The sequence below is a fragment of the Pholcus phalangioides genome, unplaced genomic scaffold, assembly GCF_987345545.1.
Source record: "Pholcus phalangioides strain wild (caught in Gottingen) unplaced genomic scaffold, Ppha-v1.0 ptg000001l_1, whole genome shotgun sequence".
Taxonomy (NCBI): domain Eukaryota; kingdom Metazoa; phylum Arthropoda; class Arachnida; order Araneae; family Pholcidae; genus Pholcus; species Pholcus phalangioides.
In genome coordinates this window covers 1,372,553-1,375,652 of record NW_028301594.1, presented here as the reverse complement: position 1 = coordinate 1,375,652, position 3,100 = coordinate 1,372,553, and the positions used below count along the sequence as shown (strand labels likewise).

Sequence of the window (3,100 nt, the reverse complement as noted above, 5' to 3'; positions counted from 1 at the left end):
AGAAACATGGCCATCTCAGACAAAGGCAACAAAAACAAATGAAAAATAAATAATAGAATAAATAAATTGATGCAATCATCTTAGGACATCAGAAATTGCCAATCTGAAATCATGTAACAGATAAATAAAATATAAATAATCTACGCCAATGGGCAATCAAAATTATAAACGCGATTGTATAGCCGAAATAATCATACTTCATTCGCCCTTGTCGTCAATGATCTAATTTGTCTCTCCTTTATACCGACGACTCCGAATGTACCGCTTCATAACCAAGACCAAAAATTCCTATAGCCAGCATCCCATGATCACAAGACTTAAAGAAAGATCAATGCAGGCAGTCCTTCCTCCCTCAGAGATGCTCTCTGCATCACAATTACAGCATTCAGATGTGAATGTGCTTGGTCGGTCAGTGTAAATTAGCGCGTGCTAAAGCTTTTTTCTTTGGTATATATATTTTATTTATATTATTTTTTTCATTTTTCTCTTTTGTTAATCCTGATTGTATCGTACTCAATGTTCTCTGATTGATTGTTTCCATAGAATGCAATGCATATGGTAGTTCATGGCAAATCTGTGTAAATAAGCTTTTTGTGTTTTTTCTTTGGTACATAATTATATTTCATTTTTGCATTTTTCTTCCACGTTAATCTTGATTGAATCGTGCTCAGTGTTTTTTTTTTTTTTTTTTTTTTTATAGATTGTTTCTACAGAATGTATATAATAGCGCATAGCTAATTAGTGCAAATTAGAGTGTATTTAATCTTTTTTCGATGGTTTATATATGCTGTGAAGTCACACAATTTACCCGCCAACAAACCTGCATGCCGTCGCCAAGAGGCTGGTTTGGCGAAGAAGAAAACCTGTTCCCGAAGGATGAGCAGGAAAGAGAAAAAAAACAAGTTTTCGGGCTTCTTGCTGCTTGCCTTGGTGTAGAGTGGTCGTCGTGTGAGACCAACACCCACTAGAAAACAAGGCCTCTACACGGTAACCCAAAAGTAGTTGTGACGTAGCATAGTTAGGCCGAAGAATTAAATGGAATGGTTGCCATCAGCCTACGATAAGCCATTAGTTATTCGGGAAAACGCGCCAAGTGATAAAAAGCAATTTTTCTTTAACGCATGTAGGCCAACACCCGCCCCATAGATAAGAGGCTTATCTATAGGGGGTGATGTGTAAGCACGTTGTTTTCTCGCCAAGAAAGCACGTTGCTTGGCTTCTACTTTGTATCTTCCACGTTGTTATTGTCAGACATGTGCGAAAACGAAGCTCTTAAAATCGTTCTTTTTTATTCGTTTCTGTGGATTTCAACATCTAAAAAACTTTACAATCATGCCATATAAAAGCTGTGCACCACATTGTCGGGGAAACTATGTTAAAGGTTCCAAAGTATTAGTATTTTCATTCCCGGAGAATGCCATGTTGAGGAAGCGTTGGCTTTCAGCCATTTCAAGAAAAGACTTCATTCCGATAGAGAATCACAAGGTAAGTGCATAACTAAAATTATTTTTTAATATTGGAATTACATAATTGCCAGATTTTAGAAACAAATAATATATAATATTGCATACTGTAGAATTTTCTTTTTTATTCCCGAAATTTAATACACGTAACTGAAGCTAAAAATATTGATTTGAATATTCAATTGGCTAATGAACATTTGCTAACGAAAAATTTCTGATTTAAATCAGACTAATATTTGAAGCAATTTTGAATATGATTTTTTTTTAAACATGTGTGATGTAATACGAGTAAAGGGAAGATTGGTTCATATTATTTACACATTAATTAATATTTAAACAAATGTAATGCAGTTTTTTTTGGGGAGGGAGGGCGAGATAAACAGTTGGTAGAATTTGATGTCACTGGTATGCTGAATGAGATTTTTAGTAGTTTTTTTTTAAGCACGATCTTCAGAGCTTAATATTGCCTATAAGTTAAAAACTGGGAACTATAACTGTTATGAAAAATATTTAATACACCCTAATGCAAATACCACAACAGACAAAATGTCCAACGAGGTGGCTGACAAAAGCTGCCCTTATAAAAAATATGGATGTTTAATATATATTCCACAAATACAGCAACCCAATAAGAGCAATCAAAAACCAATAATTATGATAAAATATAAATATACTGCCCATAAAAAAATTATGGTTGTCTCATTTTTTATTATGCATAGGCGCATAGCTTCTTGATTAATCCCCATATGTTTATCATATTTCTTTTTAAATATGACAATTGTATTAAAATTCACGACCACGAAGGCAAGCTATTCAATTTATTCATAACCTTATTAGAGAAAAATGCCCTGCAAAGTTAGCATTTTCGATTCGACTCGAAATTTAGGAAAAGAAAATATTGAATTTTTTTTTCAAAAAATTTTGATTTTTTGAAGCAAACAATTTTTGTCAACGCTGTCTATAGTGCTTGATTATCTCCTTAATTATCCTGATGATCCTCATAAGGCATATTTAGCTTATTATTTAATTGATATTTTAATGAATCCTTGTAAATCAGTAGATTGCTAAGTAAAATTCTCTTTTTCTTACACAGGTGTGTGAATTACATTTCAGTACAGAAAATTACAAATTTTTACAAAGATATAAAGGAATTTGATGGTTTGTGCGATACAACTGTTTATAAAATATATAATTTTTTAATAAAGTATATATAATTCTATAAATAAAGTTTAATGAAAGTTATCTTGTTCTCATTTACTGTTATAAGAATCATTTTATTAGCTTTTGAATATTAAAATTCTTGCTTGTATGTAATGGAAAAAATTTGAAGGAAATTTTTAAATTATTGCTTAAATTGTTTGAGAATGAAGACAGTGTTTAAAGTAGATAATGTTCCCAATTCGTAAAATATATTTGAAAATATTAATTTAAAAAAAACTGTTGATTTTTTTTTTCTCTGTAGGTGTGTGATATGAAACTTGATTGTGAGAAAAATTTCATTTCAGTTATAAATTTATTTTCCTAAAACCATTTCAAAGGAGGAAAAGGATAATTTTTTCTGTGGCTTCATTTTATTTTCAATCGTTCTATGAACCTAGACAAGTACAGGGAATTTTTTCATTTTTGTCTGAACTGAA

General features: G+C 31.4%; 1 protein-coding gene across 1 annotated transcript; it reads left to right on the top strand.

Annotated features, from left to right (window-relative positions):
• Window positions 1-957: 957 nt before the first annotated feature.
• Window positions 958-2,631, top strand: LOC149089640 (THAP domain-containing protein 11-like). The gene is made up of 2 exons (XM_089235295.1): window positions 958-1,485; window positions 2,557-2,631. The coding sequence occupies exons 1-2, from the start codon at window positions 1,333-1,335 to the stop codon at window positions 2,617-2,619; spliced, it is 216 nt and encodes a 71-aa protein (XP_089091421.1). The 5' UTR covers window positions 958-1,332; the 3' UTR covers window positions 2,620-2,631.
• The last annotated feature ends 469 nt before the right edge of the window (window positions 2,632-3,100 follow it).

Excerpts from the sequence above, each read along its gene's own strand:
- LOC149089640 (XM_089235295.1), top strand. The coding sequence starts at position 1,333 with ATGCCATATAAAAGCTGTGCACCACATTGTCGGGGAAACTATGTTAAA. Across the intron at positions 1,486-2,556 it reads TTCCGATAGAGAATCACAAG|GTGTGTGAATTACATTTCAG; the intron begins GTAAGTGCATAA and ends TTTCTTACACAG.